Raw genomic sequence first — 23,437 nt, forward strand, 5'->3', positions numbered from 1 at the left:
GATAATAATGGAAATATTACAAACATCATAAATTCAAAAACTTACATGAAATGGACTAATATCTTGAAAGACACAAAACTACCAAAACTCACCCAAGAGAAATAGATAATCTAACCAGTCTGATACCTGTTAAAGAAATTCAATTGTTAGTTATAAATATTCCAACTCCAGGCCAGTTCTGCAGTCTCTTTCGGAAAATAGAAGAGGCAGGAATACTTCTTAGCTCTTAAGAGGCCAGCGTTAACTTGATACCAAAATGAAACAAAGACATTGCAAGAAAAGAAGACTACAGTACCATTGCTTATGAATATAGACACAAAAATCTTCAGCTAAGTATTAGCAAATTAAATCTAGTAATACATAAAAAAAGATAATACATCATGACCAAGTGAGGTTTATCCCAAGAATGCAACACTAGTTCGACATTCAAAAATCAATAAATGTAATTCACCGTACAGTCTAATGTTTAATAGCCTCGGGAAAAACATTTGACAAAATTCAACATCCGCTTACGATAAAAACTCACAACATACTAGGAATAGAAAGAGAACTTCCTTAACCTGATAAAACGTACAAAAAGCCTATGGCTGACAACATACTTAATGATGAAACACTAAATATTTGCCCTCTAAGATTGGGAAAACGACAAGGGTGTCTGCTTTTATCACTCTCTTGTTTAACATTGTAGTGGAAATCTTAGCTGGTGCAGTAAAAACAAGAAAAAGAAGATTGGAAAGGAAGAAATAAAATTCTCTATTTACAGATAACATGATTTTCTGTGTAAAGTCCCAAGTTATCTACCAAAATGTTCCTAGAACTGATTGGTGAGTTTAATGAGGTCACAGGATATGAGGCCAATATACAAAAAAGAAATTGTGTTTCTGTATACTTGCAATGAACAATACCAAAAAAATCCTTTTGCCATTGAGCAATTCCAACTCATAGCTGTGCTGTAGGACAGAGTAGAACTGCTCCATAGGATTTCCAAGGCTGCAGTCTTTATGGAAGCAAATTGCCACATCTTTCTCCTGTGGAGCGGCTGGTAGATTCGAACTGCTTTGACCTTTCCATTAGCAGCTGAGCCATGAGGACTGCTCACAATGAACAATAGGAAATAAAAAATTTAAAAACAGTACTGTTTATAATAACTTCAAAAACAAAATACTCAGGTATAAATCTAACTGCTTATATGTAGGACATGTATGTTGAAAAACTACAAAACACTGATGAAAGACCTAAATAAATGGAGATACGTACCTTGTTCATGGATTGGAAGAATTGATATTTTTAAGATGTCAGATCTCCCCAGGTTGATCTACAGATTCAGAGCAGTCCCAGTGAAAATCACAGTAGGAATTTATGTAAATTTTGTCTAGCTGATCCTAAAATTTATATGGAAAAGCAAAGAAAGTAGAACAGCCAAACAGTTTTGAAAAAAAAAAAAAGAACATTGCCGAACTCCTCCTACCTGTTTGTAAGACAGGCGTGGTATTCGCGAAATGTAGTCACAGAGGTCAGTGGAACAGAGGGAAAGCTCAGAAATAGACCAATATGGTCAGTTAATTTATCAGCAACCAATATGGTTGATTAATTTTGACTTAAGGCACAAAAGCAGATTAATGAAGAAAGGATAGTCTTTTCAACAAATAGTGGATGAACAATTGGACATGCATATGCAAAAAAAATGACTTGGAATGTATCATAAACCTAAGTATAAAATGTGAAACTATAAGACTGAGAAGAAAGGATAGAAGAAAATCTTTGTGATCTTGGGGAAAACAGACAACAAAAGCACAATCCATTTTAAAAAATTGGTAAATTTAAAACTTTTATTCCATGAAAAACATTGTTAAAATGAAAAGAGACACTACACAGTGGGAAAAAAATATTTGCAGATCATATGTCTGACAAAGGACTTGTATTTAGAACACACAAAGAACTCTGTGAAGTTAACGGTAAGAAAACAGATAGCCCAGTGTTTGGAATGGGCGAAAAACTGAACACTTCAAATATAGATAGCAGATATGCATATGAAAAGATACATCATTTGTATTAGGGAAATGCAGATTAAAACCATGAGATACCCACTTTTCAGAATATCTTTAAAAAAAAAAAAAACCCAAAACTTAAAAAAATAAAAAAAAAGAAGTAATGTATTGCTGATGGGAATGTAAAGGGCACAACCACTGTGAAAAATAGTTTGGTAGAGTCTTATAAAATAAAACATACATTTGCCGTACAACCAGCAACCCCACTCCTACTTTTACCCAAGAGAAATGGAAATTTATGTTCTCATAGAAACCTGTATGTGAATGTTTATAGCCATTTTGTATGTGGTTGCCCAAACTGGAAGTGACCCAAACATTCTTCAGCTGGTGAAAGAATAAAAAAACTGTGGTACATGCACACAGTGACATACTACTAATAAAAAGGAATGAACTATTGATAGACTCATCAGTGTAGATGAGTCAGGTGCACTGTGCTCGGTGAAGGAAGCCAGACTCAGAAGGCTGTATGATTCCATTTTAATGACGTCCTAGAAAAGGCAAAAAAGTATAGAGAAGGAGAACAGATCAGTAGTACCAGCGACTAGGGGTGTGGAGAGGACTTGACTACAAAGGGATCACATGAGGGAATATTTTTGGGGTGATGGAATCATTCTGTATCTTGATTATGGTGGTGGTTACATGTGTAAGTGTTTGTCAAAATCAAACTGTACAACAGAAAAGTAAACTTTATGTACATTTTCAGAGTTTTAAAATTCTGAATTAGGAATTCAAGCAAGGTATGGTATATTAAATATTAAAATACACTGCAGTTGTTAAGGGAAGAAAATTATATGGAAGTTGTTAATTTAAATGTGCTTTTTTTTCCATTTCAAAAGTTTTATATGTATTGTAAAGCTTTCATTAGAAGGATTATTGGGTGACAGTATTTATGGCCATTTAATATTTCATAGTTTATGAAACCCTTTCTCATATATTAGCTCATTTGGCTTTAAACTTGTCGGTTTACTGACTAATTCAATTTAATGTTACTACTCTTGACTTGACAGGTATTTTTCTGGAAATTTTTTTATTCCCCTGCATCAGAGTTAACCTTAAATAGGGATTAATAAGTAGCTCCCATTGTAGAGGCAATGATTTATAAAAAGTTTCCACCAACTTATTTTAATCACTTTTGTATTCAATGCTATTTGTAAGAAGTACACTCATGTCACAGTAGTGGCAGCTATATGTAAAATAATGTCAAGGTGTAACAGCATTACTAATACATAATATTTGTTTTAAGACCACTTTCCTGGTGGATAACAAAAAGGTTTTTGGAACTCATCTAATGCAAGACATGGTGAAAGATGCCCTTCGGTCTTTTGTCAGTCCTCCGGTGCTTTCTCCCAAGTAAGTACCGTGAGACATTCTGCGATACGTGTGTTTCTGCGGGAGCTGGACTCGCCGTACTCCTTACAGCCAGCCATGAGGACAGATCTCCATGTAAAAAAAAATTCAGTCATGTTAAAATTAACTATCTGTTGCACATATTGTTCAGATTATAATGAGGCTTTTGTGAGATTGAAATTAGGTAATTTGTCCAATATGAAAAGAAAAACTTAGGAGTTACCAGAAATTCAGACACTTGTATTGGACCTTTGTGCAAAGCACTGTGTTAGGCATTCTGGGAACAGTTGTAAAAAATAAGATCAGGTCTCTAAGTCTAGATACAAATCAGAACTACAGATAACTGATACTTATACTCTGTTCTGATACAGGCAAAACCCTAAAGGTATGCTGTCTATAAGAGGCTGGAACAGATTTAATGCAGAAAGAATTATCGTCTGAGTTGGCATTTTGAGAAATGAGCAGGGCTTTTCTGATGGGGAGGGAAGAAAGTCATTATTTTGTAGCAAACAAGCCAGCGTGTGTGAAGACACAGGAGTATGAAATTACATATTGTGCGAATACTTACTGGTTCAGCATTCTCACCAGCAATTTGTGGAGAAAATCACATCACATCTCCTGTAACATGCTCTGGTAGCCTCGCGTCTTGGGTCGGGTTCCCCAGAAGCAGACCCTGAGACAAGGATTCATGTAAACGTAGTTTAGGAAGTGATCCTAGGAGATATCAGCAGGGTTGTGGGCAAGTGGAAGATGAAAAGGAAGAAAGCCATGCAGAGGTACACTATATAAAGCACATTCCCATGGCTCCATGGAAAGTAACTGGTTCAGCTCCGCAGGGGCACTCCTGAGACAGTGTAGGTCACAACTCAAGAGTTGTCCTAGTCGGGGACAAGGGAGCTTGAGTATTTAGCCCACACAACTGTTGATTAAGGGCTGCTCCTGTTGGTGGTGGTTTTAGGTGCCATCAAGTCAGTTCTGACTTACAGCAACCTTATGTGTAACAGAACAAAATATTTCCCTGTCCTGCACCATCCTCACAGTCATTGTTATGTTGAGTCCATTGTTGCAGCCACTGTGTCAGTCCATCTCATTGAGGGTCTCCCTCGTTTTCGCTCACAAGGGAGCTTGAATATTTAGCCCATACACCTGTCAGTTAATTAAGGGCTGCTCCTGGGAGGGTGTTATTTCCCAGGTATGCTTAGCGATTGTTACATTCCCCATTTCATTCACAGTAAAAGCCAAAGTCCTTATAACAGCCTGTAAGGCTCAATATGATCTAGTCTAGACCCGTCCTGCCTCCTCTCTGATCTCATCTTCAGCCACACTGGCCACCTTCGTGTTCCTAGAACGTACAGGTGCTCTCACACCCTAGGGCCTTTACATAGGCTAGGGGATGGGGACACTCTCTTCCGAAATCCCCAGGGCTAACTCCCTCACCTCCTTCAAGCCTGTTCCATGTCACCTCCATGAGGGCTACCTTGGCCACCCTATTTAAAAATTGCTACCACCCCCTGCTCCCCAACCCAGCACCCCAGTTCTTACATAACATTTTTCTTCTCACATATTGTATAATTTACTTCTTCATTATTTTTATTTTCTATCTCTCCTTTGTCCACCATTAGAATATAAGCTCCACAGAGTTAGGGCAGGCAATTTTGGCAATTTGTTCACTGATACACAGGATGTCCGACACATAGTAAGCATTCAGTAAGAACTTGACTGAAAAACAAATGGGAGTTGGGTGGTAAGATAGTTTTGGAGAAGACTTGGGAGAGTCTTGAGTGCTTTGGTAAGGTTTGAACTTTATTTGTGGTCAGTGAGCAACTACTAAAAGTTTTTAGCAGGAAATTGGCCGAGTTGGGTTTGTATTTTTTAATAGGAAGCAAACTGGGAGTGAGAAGGAGTGATGATTGGAGGCAGAGTTTAGATAGATTGTTTTGTGCAGTATAGGTGAGAGATGATGAAGGCTTAACTTCTGGGAATGTAAAGGAGAAGACAGGTTTGAGAAGCATTTCTGAGGTAAAATTAATAGGATGTGACAACGGATTCAGTAGAGGAAGGAAAGGGAAAAGACAGCTAAATTTTTTTTTTCTTTATTTTATTGTACTTCAGGTGAAGGCTTACAGAACAAGTAGTTTCTCATGAAACAGTAGTACACATGTTGTTTTATGACATTGGTTAACAACCCCACAACATATTAACCCTCTAAATTCTCAACCTTTTTTTTTTTTTTTTGGTGAAAATACACATAGCCAAAGATACACCATTTCAAAAATTTCTACATACACAGTTCAGTGACATTGACTACGCTCTTCCAATTGTGCTGTTATTCTCACTTAAGATGAAGGCTTACAGAACAAAATAGTTTCTCATTTAACAGTTACTACAGATGTTGCCCTGTGACAGTAGTTAACAATCTCACAACACATCAACAATATCCTTACTAAACCTTGGGTTCCATATCACCAGCTTCCTTGTCTCCTTCTGCCTTCTGGCCCTTGTCACTGGACTCCTGTACCTCGTTAGTCTCATTTGGTTTTACAGGGCTGTCCACTCCCAGGCTGAACAGTGAACCTCGGAGGTAACTTCACTACTGAGCTAAAAGGGTGGCTGGGGGCCATACTCTCAAGGTTTCTCCAGTCTCTTTTAGGCCAGTAAATCTAGTCTTTTTTTTGTGAGTTAGAATTATGCTCTACATCCTTCTCCAGCTCTGTCCAGAACCCTTTGTTGTGATCCTGGTCAGAGCAGTCAGTGGTGGTAGCCAGGCACCATCTAGCTGTACTGGACACAGTCCGGTGGAGGCCTTGGTAAGACAGCTAAATTTTTGTTTTTTAAGGAAGCTGATTATATAAATACTTAATGGCATGCTCCAAAATTCAAACAGTACAGAAAAGTATATGAAAGATAGTAAAAATCACCTGAAATCCCCTGAGATTACATTTTGATAACCATCACTTTAGATGCCTTTGTGTAAATATATGCTGTTGTTGTTAGCTGCCATTGAGTCAATTTTGATGCATAGCGACCCCATGTGACAGAGGGTTTTCTAGGCTGTAATCTTTACAGGAGCAGATCTCCAGGTCTTTCTTTCGCAGAGCCGTTGGGTGGGTTCAAACTACCAGCCTTTTGGTTAGCAACCGAGCACTTAATCATTGGGACACCAGGGCTCCTTCATACATATATAACTTGATACAAATGGGATCACATTAAACAGGCTGTTTTTATCTTGAATTTTTAATTATTTTTTTTGTGAGTTTAAAAAAAAATTATTTTAATTAAAAAATTTTTATTTATAAAACTCTTTGTTTTCACACAATGATACATCATGGCTTTATGTCTCAAATTACATGATGTAGATCTAACTAGTTCTTTTAAATGGCTGCCAGATATTTCATTATGTGACTGTATGCTAAGGAATGAAGTTACTGGGTAGATAGATGTTCCCTAACTCCCCACCAGCAGTAGGTGTTATCATTCTTCCAATTTTTCCCAGTGTGTAGAATGAGAAGTGATATCTCATTGTTACTGTAATTTGAGCACTTAATACAATCTTTACTGACGTTTAGAATTTTTTTTATGAATTACTTATTTATATCCTTTGCCCATTGGCTTTTATTAAGTGGTTTATTTTTTTTCTTGAAAATATGTAAGAGCTCCTTGTATATTGTGAAAGGTTAATCCTTTATGTGTGATAGCCATTGAAGATATTTTTTTTCCTTAGTCTTTCCTTTGCCACATCAAAATTTTTACCTTTTATGTAACAACTTTTGTCTAATTTTTTTTGTCCTTTATAATTTCTGGGATTCTTGTTTGGGGTAAATCATTCTCCTCAAACTATAGGTTATATTTTTTAGTCACTTAAACCTCCTAAAGATTACTATGGTTTTATTCTGTATATTCTTTAATCCTTTAGGAATTGTTTCCTATAAATGGTATAATGATAGAGATTCTACTTTATTTCATACTAGATGGATAGCCAGTTGGATGATCATCTTCTATAAACCATCATTTTTCTCTGTATTAAAATACCTTCTGTATTTTACTCTAAAATTCCGTCTATGTGTTAGGATTTGTTTCTGTTGCGATGACAAAATAATGTTTTTAAATTATTATTGTGACTTGGTCTTAAGTTTTAATATCTATTAAGATATATGTCTTCCTATACCTTTTCTTTTTCAGGATTTTTTTGTCTCTTCTGTGGTATTCATTCTTGCGTATAAATTTTAAGATAATTTTATGCAGTTCTAAAAAGGATTGGAATTCTAATCAGAATTAAATTATATATTAACCTTTCCAAGGTTGACATTTTCATGTATATTAAATTGTCTAACCAACGGGCATTGTATTATTTTATGTCCTTCAATTATTTTCTTCGTGTGAGTCCTATATATACTTGTTATAAATATATCCCTGGTTTATTTGTTACGATTTTTGTTTTTGTTTCCTATTGTTTTGTCTTTGTCTTCTGTTGTTGCCGCTATTGCTGTTATGATGAATAGAATATCTTTTCCCAAAAAGAGATAGTTTTATCTTTTATTTTCCTCTGTTTCCACTGATTATTTCATTTTGTATCATTGCTTCGATAGAATCTCTAAAACAATGCTGAATAGCAACTTTCAGTTATCATCGTACTGTTTTTTTTTTTTTTTTTTTTTTTTTGAATTAACAATTTTTTTTGTGACCAAGTACATGATGGATTTTCATGCCTGTTATACATTTAAGAAAAACAGATTCTTGTCTCTTAGGATGTAAAGTTTGATATTCATCTATTTAATTGAGTTTGTTAATAGGGTTATCCAATTTCTTTCTTATTAGATCTGCCTAATTCGGAACAGTGTCTTATTTTATGTGTGTGTATGTCTGTATGTTTTCTTTCTTACTCTCTCTAACATATGCACACACAGAGTAATAATTTACTCTTCCTGTGTTCTACTTGCATTGCTAATAGTGTGTGCCTTATACATTTAGCTGCTGCTTTGGTGCATGTAATTTTAACTAGTTATACTGGACCTCATCGGTTGTGCCTTTTATCATTATGCATTGTCCCTCTTTGCCATGTTTAATGCTTTCAACCTTAAGTACCACCTTATTTCATGTTAATATTACCATTCATGCTTTTTTCTTTTTTAAATTTGACTTAGCCATTCTTTTATTTTTAAGCCCATCTTTTATCGCTCTGCTTTAATGTTTTTTTTACATAGTGTTTAACTGGGTTTTGTTTTTAATGCTTGATAGTCTTGTAATCTTTTAAAGTGGAATTCAGCCTGTTCACATTTGGTGTAACAATTGTAGTATTGTTATTTCATTTTAATTTTTCCTCCTTAATCTGGCTACTAGTTATTTTCTTTGTTCTTTAACCTCCCGTCCACTTTTCTCATTTTTCCTGGTTTGATCTAATTTTTATTCATTTTCTTTTTTTCTCAGTTTGGAAGTTCTTTTACATCTTTCCTTTCTCTAAGTAGTTACGCTGCCATCCCAGAGATTTACAACCAAACGCACATTTTTCTACAACTTTATGGAAACAAGATACCATCTATCTCTCACCACCAAGGGGCTCCATTTCCCCACTGTTCGCCCTCCCCTACCCAGTAAGATGAGACTGTAGAACACTCATACTTCCTACTCCTTACACCCCCACCCCACCAACTTCTGGGGACTTAATACTTATTTTCAGTTTATTATTGGGTTTTTGTGTCCTTTCTCTTCATATTTTTAAAGTTATTTTAAAATTTTTAATGATGAAGTATATCAAATATATAGAAATGTATAACCTATGACAGACACCTGTACCACCATCCATTTTAAGCAACATTTTTATTAATTAATTTTATTTTTATCAGTTTCCTCATTTAATAAATTGTTATTGAGTACCTGCTATTATTGCCAGGTGTCTTTCTGAGTTCTAGGGAAAAGGAGGCCAAAACACCTGCTTACAAGAAGCTTACGTTCTAGTAGGAGAAACTAGACAATAGATAAACAGATAATGTCAGAGTGGTATGAGATGAGGACACTGCAGGAGGCGCCACCTGGTGAGGACAGAAGGTACTAGCGGGATGTGCAGGTGGTGATTTACAGCCAGTGGTTGGAAACATGGAAACATTGGAAAAAGTTAGCATTGTGTATAGTGTTTTCTTTGTAATTACTGTTGAGAATAATCCATGAAGATATCAGTTATAAGAAAATTCATGACATGCAGGCTCATGAAAAAGTGGCGCTTTAGACCTTTCCTTTTCTCCATAACTTGATCTTATTGGGTCCAACTCTAGTTGTCCAAATATAGAACTGAAGGAATGGAAATATCGTACATTTATTGTGTGAACAACAGAGTCATACTGGAATATTCTTAATATAATGCTAGCAGTCTTCAACTTAGTGATGGATTTGGTTCCATTTTCTCTTTATTCCATTCCCTTAATTTCCACCTTCCCCATCTGTTAGTAGCACCTGCAGTAATCACTGCTGCTTTTGTCTAGGCCAAATAGTTTGATTTTAATGAGGTGACTGTTATCTTACAGGTGCTGCCTATATAATAATCACCAGGCTAAGGACTGTATTGACTCCTTTGTTACTCACTGTGTTCGGGTAAGAACTATAATTTAGATCACTGTGTTGGGCACTTTAAAAATTGTGGGGTTTAATTTCTTTGGTATCATTAATTTGTGCTGTTTTTCATCTGATATCTCATATCCATTTTAACTGAATAAATAAAAAATTTCTGTCTTCTCACTATCTGCACTTCAGTGGATGGCTTCATCACATGTAGTCTTCCTGGCAGGTTGTTAAACAGAAAGGCAACTTTTGATGACCCCTCACAGTAACCCTAAGGGACCACAGAAACAGAATAAGTTATGACCCCAAACTTTTTCAACAGCAGTTGTTTCTTCAAAGTTTTTTGTAAATGGACATGAAAACTTTTTTTGTCTTTTTGAACTAGCAATATTTGATGTAATGTCCCTATCCACTTACCTTTGTGCTACCTTAATGAACAGGATTATAGTAAAATTAAAATCAAATCTTAAGTAATTAGGAAAAAATGCAAACCTTGTAGTGGATCAAGTTAATTATAAGTAATTTTTATTTAATTATTATTAGTTCTTGGAGAACTCAACCAGGCAGCTCTTTGGGACCTGATTGCAGTTACAAATATCTATATAGGAAGGCAGCATGGTGTGGTGAAAGGAGAATCAATAGAAGACCAGATTTTATTTTTATTACTAATATTTTATTGTTATGAAGTAGATCAATCACTTTACTTTACTGTAAATTTCTCAGTCGTTAAAAAGTGAAATGCAGAACCTCCTCTTTATTTCTTATTGAGTAATTCTTGAGCAAATGAGATAATATCTGTCAGAGTATACAGATATAAAACAGTATTATACCTAAAGGAGGGACCAGTCCCTGGAGAAGGATATCATGCTTGGTAAAGTAGAGGGTCAGCGAAAAAGAGGAAGACCTCAACGAGATGGACTGACACAGTGGCTGCAACAGTGGGCTCATGCATAACAACGATTGTGAGGGTGGCGCAGGACTGGGCACTGCGTCGTTCTGTTGTACATAGGGTCGCTATGAGTCGGAACCAGCTTGAACGGCACCTAACAACAACAGCATACTTTACAGAACCTTATAGTTCATACTTCTTAAATCCAGGCATCTTGCCGCCCATGCCTGTTGTCTGATTATTGAAGTGTTAGAGTATTTTATATGAGAATACTGCATAGAGAGAGTAGGAGTAGGAGAACCTAGTGTCAGGATATACAGGTATCAGCCATTATTCAAGCCTTATAATTAACTACATTCTGGATATTTAAAGCAGCACAGAAATGTCAATCTGGAATGCTGGCTTTTAGTATGAAATAAGCAGAAAAGAAACTGTCCTTTGGAAATTGCAGGGATGTACCTACAGATTGAAGGAAAATACTTTTGCCACATGAAGTTTCACATACAGCCACTTTCTTGTAGCTATTAATAAATTCTGGTGTTCAGGTTCTTAAAAATAAATGCCTGTGTAAAAAATAAACATAGGCATGATTTTTTTTTTTTTAATTGTACTTCAGGTGAAGGCTTACAGAACAAATAGTTTCTCATGAAACAGTATTACACATTGTTTTATGACATTGGTTAACAACCCCACAACATGTCAACCCTCTCCCTTCACTATGCTCTTCCAATTGTGCTGCTATTCTCACTTTAGATGAAGGCTTACAGAACAAATAGTTTCTCATGAAACAGTATTACACATTGTTTTATGACATTGGTTAACAACCCCACAACATGTCAACCCTCTCCCTTCTTAACAGTTAGTACACATGTTGCCCTATGACAATGGTTAACAATCTCACAACACATCAACACTATCTTTACTCAACCTTGGGTTCCCTATCACCAGCTTCCTTGTCCCCGTCTGTCTTCTGGCCCTTGTCCCTGGACTGCTGTACCTCATTAGTCCCATTTGGTTTTATGGGGCTGTCCACTCTCAGGCTGAATGGTGAACCTCGGAGATGACTTCACCACTGAGCTAAAAGGGTGTCTTGGGGCCATACTCTCGGGGTTTCTCCAGTCTCCTTTAGACCAGTAAATCTGGTCTTTTTTTTGTGAGTTAGAATTTTGTTCTACATCCTTCTCCAGCTCTGTCCAGAACCCTCTGTTGTGATCCTGGTCAGAGCAGTCAGTGGTGGTAGCCAGGCACCATCTAGCTGTACTGGACTCAGTCTGGTGGAGGCCTTGGTAGCTGTGGTCCATTAGTCCTTTGGACTAATCTTTTCCTTGTATCCTGTTCTCTTCATTCTCCCTTGCTCCCGAAGGGATGAGACCGGTGGAGTATCTTAGATGGCTGCTGACAGGCTTTTAAGACCCCAGACGCTACTCAGCAAGGTAGAATGTAGAACATTGTCTTTATAAACTGTGTTATGAACATAGGCATGATTTTTATATGTACAGTGTCCTTTCCCCTTAAACCAAATTTTGAAAAGATGGAATGTTAAATTTCTTTAATTATCAGGAAGTTTCATATTGACAGGTAACAACTTGTGTGTGTGTTGCAGCCATTCTGTAGTCTTATTCAGATCCACGGACATAACAGGGCTCGACAGAGAGATAAGCTCGGTCATATTCTTGAGGAATTTGCTACCTTACAAGATGAGGTAAGAGTCAAGAAGTTCCCCTCAATTCTAAATTTAAGCAATTCACACACCTTGACCAGATTTTTAAAGAATCTTTGGAACAGTATTTTGATTAATTTTTTAGTATGTTAAACTTACTTGTCACTTACGATGTAACAGTTTCATATACCAAAGAGTTTGAAAGAAAACAATAATCCAAACTGACAAACATCATAAGTTATTTCTTTGACAGTCAGGATAAATTATGAAATAAGTGTAGAATTATAATTTTGTAGCAAACTCACATAATAAAAATATATTAATTTTAAAATAAATTTGTGAGCAGCGACAACATTAACTGATAACTAAAGACCTGAAATCAGTTGTTCATATTTTGTCCTCTATAAAATGGATGTGTTTTTAGTTTAAGGAGTGTTGATGTAAATGTCAACCAGCGTGAGATGAGGGACTTGAATGTGAGCTTAACCAAAAATGCATTTGAAAGTATGAGTTCTTGGGTGGTGAGATTGACATTTCTGCTCATACGTTATTTATAGCTGTTTATTTTTTGTAAGTTCTCATTACCTTAAAAAAAAAAAGTCAATGTTTTGACAACTTCTTCTGATAGGCAGAGAAGGTTGATGCAGCACTTCACACTATGCTGTTGAAACAAGAACCCCAAAGGCAACATTTGGCCTGTTTAGGTACCTGGGTCCTTTACCACAACCTTCGAATTATGATACAGTATCTTCTAAGCGGCTTTGAATTGGAACTCTACAGCATGCACGAGTATTACTACATATATTGGTAAGAGAACAGTTTGTAGTAAAGTTGGTGGGTGGGTGGATAAGATTTGCAAAACAGCGTAATTTCAGGGCACTTTTTCATGTGTATTTTAACTTTAGTTGTAAGACAGTTGGAAGAATATTGAAAATTAGAGCTAGATCATCTTGAACAGCTCTGAAGTGTCATAGCACTGTACAAATACAATTTTTTTTAACCATTTGAATATTTACTAAAAAAAGTAGTAGTAAAAGTTGCTCCAAGGTAAATGGATTAATTAAAGAGCCTTTTTCTGCTTCTGGGAGGGAGGGAAAGGGAGAATTAACACCCATTCTGCCCTGACTTCAGTGGCACTAGGTACTAGTTGTGGCATATGTTTAACTGAACACATACTGTATGATTCCATTTGTCTGAAAGTAGGAAAGACAAATCTGTAGAGACAGAGTGCACTGGACTACTACAAGGTTGGCAGTTCAAACCTACCCAGCAGCACTGCAGAAGAAAGGACTGGTTATCTGTTTCTGAAAGGTCACAGCCAGGAAAACCCTATGGAGCACACATGGCGTCTCCATGAGTATTAGTAGACAGTCCTGTGCAGCATTTCAAAATCAAACATTTTATAGAGGAACATGCGCAAGTTCTTTCTTTTGTGGTTTAAGGCAGTTAATTGGGAGGTTTTGGTCTTCATTTCAAAAATCAAAGTACAATTTTTTACATGCTTTTTTGCACAAAGAAATGGGATCTTTACTCAGCAAATGAATGATAAATACTCCATTACAAATTTACATACTTGAGGAGATTCATTTCTTTTCAAGGAAAGATATTTATTTTTATTTTTTTTGAGGTGCCTCTGAGTGGACTGGAACCTCCAACCTTTTTTTTTTTTTTTTGGTGCTTTAAGTGAAAGTTTACAGTTGAAGTTAGTTTCCCATACAAAAATTTATACACACATTATTATGTGACCCTAGTTGCTCTCCCTCTAATGTGATAGCACACTCCTCCTTTCCACCCCAATTTTCTGTTTTCATTCAACCAGCTCCTGTCCCTTTTTTTTTTTAATTGTACTTTAGATGAAGGTTTACAGAACAAATAGTCTCTCAAACAATTAGTACACATTCTTTTATGACATTGGTTAACAACCCTATGACATGTCAACACTCTCCCTTCTCGACCTTGGGTTCCCTATTACCAGCTTTCCTGTCCCCTCCTGCCTTCTAGTCCTTGTTCCTGGACTGTTGTGCCCCATTAGTCTCGTTTTGTTTTATGGGGCTGTCTAATCTTTGGCTGGATGGTGAACCTCGGGAGTGACTTCATTACTGAGGTAAAAGGGTGTCTGGGGGCCATAATCTCGGGGTCTCCAGTCTCTGTCAGACCAGTAAGTCTGGTCTTTTTTTGTGAGTTAGAATTTTGTACAACATGTTTCTCCAGCTCCGTCCAGGACCCTCTGTTGTGATCCCTGTCAGAGCAGTCAGTGGTGGTAGCCGGACACCATCTAGTTGTACTGGACTCAGTCTGGTGGAGGCTGTGGTAGTTGTGGTCCATTATTCCTTTGGACTCATCTTTCCCTTGTATCTTGTTTTCTTCATTCTCCCCAAGGAGAGAAATTTTAGTTCTGTCTATAAGCACCCTTGGTCTACTTTCTTTTTAGTTTTGAACTCCTTTTGGGTCTCAAAATTACAGATTGGGCTCCTACATTTTCACAAGATAATTTTTTGTTGTTGTTGTTCATGAATATGATCCCTAAAGCATGTGGACCCTTTTAAAACCAACAGTAGAAAACGGTGATGAAACTTTAGTGTTCATCATAATCACTTGAAATCATGTTAATGCACAGATTGCTGGGCCCTATCCATGCAGTTCCTGATTTAGTACGTCTAGGGTGGGACCTGGAGCCCTGGTGGCGCAGTGGTTAAGAGCTCGGCTGCTAACCAAAAGGTCAGCAGTTCAAATCTGCCAGCTGCTCCTTGGAAACCCTTTGGGGCAGTTCTCTTGTGTCCTATAGGGTCACTGTGAGTCAGAATCGACTTGACAGCAACGGATTAGTGTGGGGATCCAATTGTTGCATTTCTAACTAGTTTCCAAGTGATGCTGCTGCTGTTCAAGGGTCACTCTTTGAGAACCACTGGCATAGAGTGTCAGCCCCTTAGGTATTACAGTTGTGAATTAATTTTGATAAAGCACTTAATAAAAGCTCATTGAGAGATCTGATAGTTGAGAGGAAATGCCTGCATCATGTCAGCTATCCCCTTCACTCAACTGTCCTTAGAGTAGATAATCAGTAGGCAGCGTTAGCTATAAGATATAGACCCTAGATTTTGTAGAGTGATAGGGGACAAAACTCAGTGCCAGGAATTATTGTCTCTATATGAAATTATATGCTTCTTTTTATCAGATAAAAAGATATTTTCCATTTTGCCTTAGCTGCCGGGAAGCATAGTGCTTGGTTTAGCTTTAAAATACAGAACTTAGTCATTACAGGTATATCTTTTGAGTAGTTTTTGTTCTGCTTTAACATGTTCTCTTTTATATGTGTTTCAAGATTGTATCCTGCCTTACATCTTTTAGGGATATTTTGGAAATAGACATTATATACTCAAACTTCATCATAATAATAACTTGCAAATCTTTGGTTTTTGCTTAACATAGTAGTGGTCCTTAGTTTTGTTTGTTATGGATTATATTTCAGATTATATCTATCCATATCCTAGATTTGAACTCCTTTTTTGGCTTCACAGAAGAGAATGTTAAGTTTTGAAAAATTAGTATCTGGTAGAATATTCCTATTTTGCATTTCATTTATTGAATAAACTCAAGTAAAATATAAGCCTGAATGTTCTTAATTTCTTACAGTGGTTTTATAGAATACAAATTTTTATCTTTTTCTGAATTTATTTGTTTCCTTTTGTGATTGACAGGCAAAGAAAATATTCAATAGATTAAGATTAAATTTGTCCTAATATAGTAAAAATGTTTTAATGGGCATTCATTAGATTTATGTATGTATGTATATGTGTGTATATGTGTGTGTCGGTGTATACACATACATTTATATAAAGAAACTTTTTGAAAAATTGTGAAATGCACATCATTGTAGGAAATTAAACTGAAATTGTACAGATACGGCAGCAAAGAGGGAAAGTTAGTCACTTATAATACTCATTTCTTGTAAGATCTATCAATTATCTAATTGGATAATCTGATTTTTAAAAAGAAAAAAAAAAACAACTTTGAAACTATTGTAAGCAAGTACCTCCTTATTAATAACAGTGCATCTGTTGATGAAGTTATCTCACTTGGACATCATCTCCTTTTAACTAACACTTTGAATCCTTTAAGGTATCTCTCTGAATTCCTTTATGCCTGGTTGATGTCGACATTGAGTCGTGCTGATGGCTCTCAAATGGCTGAGGAAAGGATAATGGAAGAGCAGCAGAAAGGCCGTAGCAGTAAAAAAACAAAGAAAAAGAAGAAAGGTGCTGTGGATTATTTTTTAAGAAATAAAGAACATTGGGGTATACTTTAATTTCTGCAGATAAATAGGTAGAGATCTACTCATGAGTTGTGATGGGTCAGTCATTATATTTATTAGTTCTTGCCCATTTTTCCGTCAGAAAGTGTAAGGTAGAGACAGAGTTCTACCGTTAGTCATGTAGGCTTCTTGGTTCCTTTCCTTGCTTTTATTTTACTTCTTTGCTGCTCCTTGTATCAGAGGATCTTAGGACGAGAAGTAGCCACATGGAGTGAACAAGCAAGACAGGTTAGGGAACAAGACAGCAGATCTTCTTTTGACAGACGCCTGACAGCTTAGGAGGGAATTAGATCCGAAGTTGTGCTGTTAGAGAGTTGACACAGAGCACTTGAGGCTTCATCCAAGAACTCTTGAGAAATGAGAAATGTTTCAAAGGGATGGCCAGTTGGTCACTCAGGGAAGGGTATAGATATGACTACAATCCTTATAAAATACTACTTTGTATTTCCTTAGGATTTAAACAGTTTGGGTGGGTCATTAAATGACTGTATTTGTGGGTTTGCAATATAAGAAGTTACGTCTCAGTATGGTGAATTCAGAGGAAGTTAAAATTGCTTCATTACTAGAGTTTTATGGTATTAGCTATTTTGGGAACATGGCTATTTAGCTTTTCTTTTGTATTTTATTATTTGTAGATTTTGACCTCAAAATTTAGCCTGTAGGAGAAAACTGTTTGATGTTTTGATTTAGTAAACTGGAAAGTTTGTTAAAATTAGATTTTCTCTTGCAGTAATGCAGGAGCAGGGGAAAAAAAGTTTGGATGGTTTTCTTTCTCATTACAGTTCGCCCATTGAGCCGAGAGATCACAATGAGCCAGGCATATCAGAACATGTGTGCTGGAATGTTTAAGGTAACTTGTTGAAAACTAAGTTATTTTTCCTCTTTAACGACAGTGCTATTGTGTAGTTTTAATTAAAAATGAACTCGTTTCTGTGATTCTGGGTTCTAATTTCATCTTTGTTTTGCTTCCCATCTACTTGAAGATTACCTGTTTTCAAGTCTAGTTGTTTTCATTAATTTATTCAACAACTGTTTGAACCCTTGCTGTGTGTCAGGTACCCACACCAAGTCTAATGAGATGTCCTCCTTGCTCGCAAGTGCCTAGTTAGTGACAGACAGGGCAGGTGACATATATTTGACACAGGCAGTAAGAGAAGGAATATTTACTTCTGATCGATGATCAAGAAAGATTTCTTGGAAGAGATGGGGTTTGGAGGGGTTTTTTGGGGGAGTATATTAGGAAGGAGGTGCGCATCACAATGAATGGCTTAAGGAAAAGCAGGCATTTTCAGGAGGTAGAGAACACTAACTCTTTAGTTGTACTTGCAATTTAAGAAAGGATTTGAGACAACTTATATTAAAATATATCAAACAGAATATGGACTTACATTTGAAAACGGAACGTGTGCTTTTCTTATAAAAGTTATATGCTACTTATTTTTGCAGAAGCTTTTACTTGAAAGTTTTGAAGCTGTTACAGAAATATGAAACATCAAAGAATATGTGTGCATGTAATACAGTTAATTTCATTGGGGAAAAATAGGTAGTTGCCATCGAGTCTGCTGTGATTCATGGCAACCTTACGTACAGCAGAATGAAATGTTGCTCAGTCCGGAGTCATCCTCACGATTGCCATATTGTTCGAGTCCGTTGTTGCAGCTGTTGTGCCAATCCGTCTCACCGAGGGTCTCCCCTCACCCTCACTGGCCCTCTACTTCACCAAGCATGATGACCTTCTCCAGCATTTGATCCTTCCTGATGATGTGTCCAAAGCAAACGAGTCAAACACTGTTCTGTTGTAATCCATAAGATTTTTATTAGCTAATTTTTGGAAGTACATTGCCAGGCCTTTCTTCTAGTCTGTCTTAGTCTAGAAGCTCTGCTGAAACCTGTCCACCATGGGTGACCCTCCTGGTCTTTGAAATACCCGTGGCATAGCTTCCAGCATCATAGCAACATGCAAGCCATCACAGTACAACAAACCGATAGACAGGTGGTGGGAAAACAGTAATATATTACACACCGGAACTTGAAAATTTTTTATATAAAAGATGACACATACAATAAAAATGAATGCTAACAAGCCAGTTTTTCTCTTGTTTTTGATTTCTGAGCCATGAGTAGTTTTAGCTGTCCATACATAGCTGTTTCTTGTTTTTCAGCCTGTTATAAGGAAGATGTACACTTTTCCATATTGACGTCATCTTTCTCATTCCCTTTAGACCATGGTAGCGTTTGACATGGATGGCAAAGTACGAAAACCCAAGTTTGAGCTTGATAGTGAACAAGTTCGATATGAACATAGGTTTGCTCCCTTCAACAGTGTAATGACACCACCACCGGTGCACTATCTACAGTTCAAGGTGAACCTGTTCATGGGAATAATTGTAAGAATATTTAGTCTTAGACTTCTTAGAGATGTGCTGTTTGTACCAAGACTTTTTTTAAAATAGTCAAATCAAATGCTTACTGGAATAGCGGGACAAAGTGATACAACAGCAGTGTAAATAGTGTGAAAACTATCCGGCTTTGTTGGATGTACTCATCACATTTTAACATATTTATCAGACCTTAAATGGCAGGTATTTAAGATACGAGAATAACATGAGCTAGTGTATGAGGGTTGAGAACTGAATATTACATAGGAAAAAATAGGGAGATGTGGTGAGTTTTCACTTCATTATATATGAATGGATAGTCAATGTAGAATTCTTTGATAATTATAAAAAGGGTATTTTAGAGTTTTTTTGTGTTAAACACATTTTGAGTAATATTCTTTCCCTTTTCTTTTTAGGAAATGTCTGACCTCAATAAATACAGCCCTCCTCCTCAGTCTCCAGAACTGTATGTGGCAGCTAGTAAGCACTTTCAGCAGGCGAAAATGATATTGGAAAATATCCCAAACCCAGACCATGAGGTAAGACTGGATTCACAGTAATTCTTGGAAAAAATACTTGGTAGGAAGTACATTTCTTAACTCTGGATGATAATTTAATTATAAAAATGAACTTTAAAGAATAGTATTAATAAATGAAGCCTGTCATGTTTCTGCCAAGGATTTCAAATAGCTTTGCCAACCTACTGTTGTCAGACTTAATATTATTTTACAAAAGAGGTGATGCAGATACCTCCTTTGTGTAAATTTAGAAATCAGTGCAAAGAGAAATCAAGACTCAGAACCAGAAAGAAAGGATAGACATAAAATCTAGACTGATCCATAGCTCAAAGTGGTAATAACATTTAACTTCTGAAATTTTAATCTATAGTTCATTATATTAAAAAAAAATTTATATAAATCTTAAATCTGAAAAATGATCTGGCCAATAATTACAGAAGTGAAAACAATTTAAAGACTATTGTTCTTTAAGACATTATTTTGAGATATTATTCTACAGAGCTTACGACTTGCAAAATAAATAAAATACTAAGTTTTGGGCTTTTGGTATTTTCATAATTTGCTGTATACCTAATTTTCTGGAAATACATTTATTCTGAAAAATGAAAGTTAACTTATAATATGTGTACCACTTTTTGGAGTATATCTTGGTACAGCTTCTATAGAGGGTTAGTTTAGCAATATCCATCAAAACCCACAAATGCTCAGGCCCAGCAGTTGTGCTGCTTGGATTCTCCATGTGCACATGTGGGAAGTGAGAGGAGTGATGAATACGCGCGACTGTTCCCTGCAGCAGTGTCGTTAACCGACGTGTGTCTCAACGGGGCTGTTAAGTAAACTCTGATAAATCCGGACAGCGGAATACCATGCAGCATTAAAAAGAACAAGGAAGATTCTTCTGTACTGTAATGATCTTCAGGATTTGGGGAATTAAAAAAAAGCACGGTGTAAAATTGTGTGTTTAGTATACTGCCATTTCAATCACAGGGGGACAAGGAAGACTGTGTATTCTTTTCCTATAGATAAATATAAAATAACTCTGGAAAGATACATAAAAACTTATAATAGTGTTTGCTGCTTGGAAGTGGGAGGAGCTGGATGCCTAGGGGAACAGGGATAGGGGAGAAAGTTTTCTTAAACATATTTACCCATTTAATAAAAGAAAATAAAAAGGGGCCTGTAAAAGTTAGAGGGAGATACCTTTAATACGTGGCGTATTTTATTTAGTGGAAACTTCATTTATTCAACAAATATTTATTGAGCACCTACTATGCCACCAGCACTTTGGTAGGTTCTGGGGATATGGTAGTAAGCAAACAAAAAAGACAGAAATTCCTGCCCTCATAGAGGCAGGGGGAGGGAAAAGTGGTAGGTTATAGACAGTAAACAATATAAGAAGGTCGTAAGTATCATGAAAAATCAAGCTGGGAATGGGAATAGGGAATGCTACAGGAAGTGGGGAGATGGAGAGGGTTAGACATTTTAAAATAAGGTGGCCTTAGAGCAAATTTTAGAAGAGGGTGAAGAAGAAAGTCGTGGTTATCCGAGGATAGAGCCTTCGAGGCTGAGGGATCATGTAAAGGCCCTGAGGCAGGAATGTGCCTGGAGCATTGGCAGAACAGCCAGGGCCTGGTGTCGATGGAGTGTGGCAGGCAAGTGGGAGATGAGGTTAGAGTGGTAGCAGGTGGCCACATCACACCAGGCTTTTCCTCTGAGCAAGGGGGTAAACTGTTGGAGGCTTTTGAGCAGAGGAGTGACCCAGTCTATGACCACAGTGGCCTTGACCACTGTGCTGAAACAGGCCGTAGTAGGGGCAAGGGTAGAAGCAGGGGAGCCAACGCAGTAACCCAAGTGGGAGGTGGTGGTGATCGTTGAGTGATAGAAGCAGTTACATTCTCAGTGTATTTTAAGGTTGAGTCAGAGCAGGATTGGCAAATAAAGTGGATGTGGGGTGTGAGAGAAAGAGGGGTCAAAAGTGACTTTAAGGGTTTTGACCTGAGCAGCTGATGCATTGAATTGGGTGGGAAGCCTGCAGTGGAGCATGAGCAGGTGGAGGGCAGCGGGGGCGTGGTCAGGAGCTGGGTTTGCACTTGTTAAGTTTGAGATGCCTATTGGATGTCCAAGTGGAGATGTCATCTAGGCAGTTGGATATGTGATCTGGAGTTCAAGAGGAGAGGTCCTGAACTTGTGGTGGTGTGTATTTCTAAAGAGAGGTCAGTAAGAAGGCAGTGTGAACTTTTTTCTTCAAGTTTTATATTATTCTCTCTTAAGAGAAAAACAGTATTCCAGCCCACTGTTATTCATGTGTTCAAATGAAGTCTCTTAGATAAGCAGTAGTCAGAAATACTACTAACAGTTAACACTTAAAAGGATGTTTAACTACCTGCCAGGTATGGGTCTGAGCTCTTAACATAGATTAACTTGTTTAATCCTCACACCAAATCTTTGCAGAGTAGGTAGAATTATTATTCCGTTTTCACAGATGAGAAAACTGAAGAAGAGAGGGGGTACAGTACCTTGCCAGGTTCACAGCTAGTAAGAGGCAACGGTGAAATGTGAAATCGAAGTCTAACTCCAGAGTCCATGCTCTTAACATTATGCTAATGATATGAGATACGGCAGCCCTTTCAAGTTTTCAGAGTTGATTAAAATACAGGTTATATTACTAAAGAAGTATGTTTGTTCATATTTTTAAATTGTCTTTATTGCATAAAATTTTAACACTATGCAAAATTCCAGTTAGTATCTATAAAGACATAATGAATATGAATTTTGTTTTAATAATGTTGCTCACTGTTTAGGTCACTAGAATATTAAAAGTTGCCAAACCCAACTTTGTGGTTATGAAGTTATTGGCAGGAGGACATAAAAAGGAATCTAAGGTACGTACATTGTGGGAAAAATGGCCTTAAATTATTGAAAAATTTTTTTCCAATAATATGCATAAATGTTATTACCCCCCCAGAAAATGTTAAGACACTCATTAAAATAAACATCCTAAAAGAGATACAGCACACAGGAGATTAACTAGAGCTTGCCATTTTGCCTTGAAACGTATAGATTTTGACTTAAAAAGCCTACCTTTCCCTTCTCCTTCCTTCCTCCATGTAAATAATGGAATGACTTGGGGTAAAAAAGAAAATAGATAAAAACAAATTTCTGGGAGAGGTATTTATAAAGTCATCCATCCTTTGGAAAGGGGAATACTTCAATAATTAAAGACTTTTTTTAATGGCTCAGGAGATGGGAGATGTGTAAGCTTTCCTTGTCAGGTGTAACTGTTTAATCAGCATCTCACTGCAGGGGTTCTGCACTGAGCAAGAGGACAGCCCGGCTGTCCCCATCCCTGTGTTTACTCTGGTTTTTCCCATGTCTGTCTGCCTTCTCACCCGCTCTGCTTGACCAGTGACTCGCACTGGCATTGCTTAGTACTATCAGTGACCCTGGAACTAAAAGAGTTGCTGACCCATGATCTAATTGAACTCCTTTCCTGTAACTGAAGTCCATTTTCCCTTGTTAAGTACTCAGTGAAGATAGAAAACAGCTGGTCAGCATGTTGTCTACCCTTCATAAACCAGAGATAAGCTGATCATTTTTTTTCTCCAGCTTAGTGCCTAACTTAACTTTGTCATTTAACCAGTATTGCATCTTTCTCCTGCCTCTTCTCTAAAAACACAGGAAACTAAAAAAGTCTTTTGTTTACTGTCCAAAAATTTGTAGATATATAAACTTTCTG

General features: G+C 36.9%; 1 protein-coding gene across 5 annotated transcripts in view; it reads left to right on the forward strand.

Moving 5' to 3' along the window:
• Nucleotides 1-23,437, forward strand: part of NAA35 (N-alpha-acetyltransferase 35, NatC auxiliary subunit) — a 110,398-nt gene that overhangs the window by 85,364 nt on the left and 1,597 nt on the right. For all 5 annotated transcript variants that reach the window (XM_012556961.2, XM_004381315.1, XM_023735798.1 and 2 more), the window contains 9 exons: nt 3,292-3,398; nt 9,911-9,977; nt 12,437-12,535; nt 13,122-13,300; nt 16,613-16,749; nt 17,588-17,655; nt 19,028-19,168; nt 19,600-19,722; nt 22,503-22,583. In XM_012556961.2, coding sequence (XP_012412415.2) covers nt 3,292-3,398; nt 9,911-9,977; nt 12,437-12,535; nt 13,122-13,300; nt 16,613-16,749; nt 17,588-17,655; nt 19,028-19,168; nt 19,600-19,722; nt 22,503-22,583 — 1,002 coding nt within the window. The remainder of the gene's footprint in view (nt 1-3,291; nt 3,399-9,910; nt 9,978-12,436; nt 12,536-13,121; nt 13,301-16,612; nt 16,750-17,587; nt 17,656-19,027; nt 19,169-19,599; nt 19,723-22,502; nt 22,584-23,437) is intronic.

The sequence above is a fragment of the Trichechus manatus genome, unplaced genomic scaffold, assembly GCF_000243295.1.
Source record: "Trichechus manatus latirostris isolate Lorelei unplaced genomic scaffold, TriManLat1.0 scaffold00082, whole genome shotgun sequence".
Classification (NCBI taxonomy): domain Eukaryota; kingdom Metazoa; phylum Chordata; class Mammalia; order Sirenia; family Trichechidae; genus Trichechus; species Trichechus manatus.